Source organism: Gastrolobium bilobum, unplaced genomic scaffold (assembly GCF_033153095.1).
Source record: "Gastrolobium bilobum isolate Gb01-03AN ecotype WA unplaced genomic scaffold, APGP_CSIRO_Gbil_v1 utg895, whole genome shotgun sequence".
Taxonomy (NCBI): Eukaryota; Viridiplantae; Streptophyta; class Magnoliopsida; order Fabales; family Fabaceae; genus Gastrolobium; species Gastrolobium bilobum.
The window spans coordinates 48725-51855 of record NW_026896845.1 but is presented as its reverse complement, the minus strand read 5'-3'; the positions used below and the strand labels follow the sequence as shown (position 1 = coordinate 51855).

The 3131-nt window shown below is 35.3% G+C and overlaps 1 protein-coding gene across 1 annotated transcript; it reads left to right on the top strand.

Annotated features, from left to right (window-relative positions):
• The first annotated feature begins 302 nt into the window (after positions 1-302).
• On the top strand, positions 303-2263 carry LOC133302330 (uncharacterized). The gene is made up of 2 exons (XM_061502093.1): positions 303-750; positions 1878-2263. The coding sequence occupies exons 1-2, from the start codon at positions 382-384 to the stop codon at positions 2034-2036; spliced, it is 528 nt and encodes a 175-aa protein (XP_061358077.1). The 5' UTR covers positions 303-381; the 3' UTR covers positions 2037-2263.
• The last annotated feature ends 868 nt before the right edge of the window (positions 2264-3131 follow it).

Sequence of the window (3131 nt, the reverse complement as noted above, 5' to 3'; positions counted from 1 at the left end):
TAAGTTAAATAATTAAGTAAAACTTATCACTTTTCGAGCATATTTAGTTACAAAGAATAGAAGATGTGTAAATTGTTTTATGAATATAAGATGTAAATACAAATGGCATATTAAATGTACCAAAAAAAATATTAGATAAATAAAAACGTATAATGCTTTAAAAAATTAATTAATACTTTTATTTAAGTAATTAAAAAGTTATGAAAAAATAATTAAGAAAACATAGAAATGATTGAATTCGAACTAATGTCACTAACTAATTATCAAATTAACTAACAGAAACGAACACAAAGCATAGAACTTGGAGTGAGAAAATCCCCAAAAAAAAAGTAACTCAAACCCGCGCTATTCTCCCGCTTCACAATTTTCAATTTTCCGCCAATGGATTCGGCCATGTCTACGGAAGAACACGACGAATGGGAGCTCCGACATGACGACGGATTCGTCTACAAATGCAAGAAGCGCCGCCTCCACCCGCCACCGTCTTCGACGGACACCGACGAGGCCGAGGAGTGGCGGAGAGAGCGCAAGAAGCGAACCCTGTTGAAGCTTAAAGCCAAGTACCAGAGTGAGATCCTTCAGTGGGACACTTTGTCAAACACCTTGCGCGCAATGCACAAGGGTGCGCTTCGGCTTCAACAGGAACGCGAACGGGTGCCGGAGCGAACCCCTTCGCTCGCTTATCCTTGGGAAACGATAAAGGGTGCGGATTCTGATGGTGGGTCATTGGTTGATGAGCTTCTTTTGCAGGTAATTGAATTTGGAACTTGGTTCTTTGCGATTGTGTGGTTGTAATCTTAGTGGGGTTTAGGTGAATGTCGAAAAGAAGGAGAATTGGAAAATGGGTCTTTGGATTTTCGTTGTTTAGAGTTCGCTTCTTCTTCTTTTTCTTTTTTTCTTTTTAATTGGCATGATAACATTATTATCAATTTTTTTTTTTGTTCTTTGATTCTGTTGTCAGAAACCCAGCAATAGTTTCAGGTTTTGTGGATAATTTTTCAGCTGAGTTCCTCTTTCCTACCTGATTCTTTCTTTTTCTTGAGAAACACCGAGGGAAAATCAATTACTCTCCTGGGATAATAATTGGCATCAGTGTCTCTGATAAGTGATAACTACTTCTCAGAATAGATGGACTCTATTCACTTTGAGCAATTGCTAATCAATTTTTAAGGCCTTTGTTTAAAACAGTGCCTGAAGATGTTTAAAACATGCAAATGCAGAATGCAGCTACCATGATTTCAGCTCCCAGTCGATAGGAGTGGTGATTCACTTGCAGAAGATTAGCATCAATAAATTTAGATTTCTCACTGTAGCTGATTACCTTGGTTTGCCATTTCTTAAGATTGCTTTGTTGAGTTTGCGCTGTGTTTGGTTAGAAGCAGTGTTGTACCTTAAGACGAGTTGTCTCAATATGCTGAATCCCTTGGCCTTAAAAAATAAAGAATTTTTAGCTTCCATATATGGTGTGTGCTGAAAATCTAGATTCTATACCTCAAGATGGTGACTAGTTGTCTCAAGATGCTGAATCCCTTGGCCTTTCGATCAGTTTTTATCAGGATACTTATCATAAGCTTAGTTTCCCTAATTTAGTGCTTAGGAAAGAGGTCAGAAATAAATTCCAGTAGGTATGAAATAAACATCAAGATTGTTGCATAGCTATGTTCTTCTCAAGCTAAGAAAAAGTCAGAGTTTAGTGTATGAAAATTAGAACTTGTTTTATTCAGCACTTAGCTTATTAACTACCACATGCAATAATCTATATTTGATACTTTTTTGCTCTTGTAGTAGTCTAACATCCTTTGCATACTTCTAGGCTGATATCCTAGTGATAGGGCTCATGTCAGCTTACTCCTGATTTTTATATGTCAACCATACAGGTGGAAGTCCAGGAAGCAATAATTCGTGATGTTTCAAATTTATGTGATGTAGCAGAATCAATGTGCATTAAACAAGAAGAAGAATTTAAGCAACTATTGTTTAATCTTCCAATCTGGGCTTCACCTCATGAGATCATGGAATTGCTATGCAATGATTGAGCAAGTTTTCTCTGCACGTTGTCCTCTTGGTAATGAATATGAAATTTAAAGGAAGCACTTCCACTATTTAACTACTAGTCTACTGGTGATCTTGACCAGTTTCCTTAATTGTAATTCTGTAAGATTATCATGCTCTACACTGATGCCAATTAGGCTCACCTTTTGTAGATTGGTAAATATCTTTAGATTATTTGTATTTAAGGGTTATGCACTTGGAATGAGCATGTGATGAATGATGAATAGATACAGAACAATGAACTCAAAAGTGAGAAGAAAGTCTCTCAAAAATCTTCAGTGAAGCAAAAAGATTAATGTTGTTTGCGATATTAGTATATAGTTCATTAACTTTTAGAATCTAATGCCATGATGTGATTTTGCTGGCTTTGTTTCGAATGATAAGACATTGCTTTATTTTATTTTGTCTAAGCTTCCATATTAGTGGATGACTTGGTCATGCTATGCTCGAAGATGTGATGTTATAATTTCAATGAGGAGACCTAAAAAGTGGTTTAAAATCTTATAAAGGCGTATGGTTTAACAACTCCCCCCCCCCCCCCCCGCTCACAAACTTGTTAGAGTTTAATTGATGTGGCATCAAAAGTAAATAAATAAAGTAAAAATTAAGTAAAAATACTATTGGGGACAATTAAGTAAAAATACTATGCAATTTATAACTTCAACAATATCTTAATCCTAAATAAGAGAAAATATATATAAATTAAATAAATAAATATAGGGAACAAAGATTAAAAATAATCATTAAGAACCTAAAAAAAATGGGTTTATCTCTGAGGTCTCTAGGTAATCCTAAGGAGATTTGAGTTATGAATAATAACCTTGATGTTATGTATTTATGTTGAGATAGATCTTTGGCCAGTAGATAGATATATGTTTACAGTCACTTTCCTTGGAACCTGACAACTTGGGATTAGATATCTAAGGAAACAAATGGGTTTTCTTGAAAGTGAACTGTACATATGGACTTTCCTTAGAATAAGCATAATTCTTTGGGGTTTGATTCCTATGAGACACTATCTTTAGTACCTCTCATGAAAGGACCATAGTGTATGGACTTCTCGTTGAGCTAATCTGACG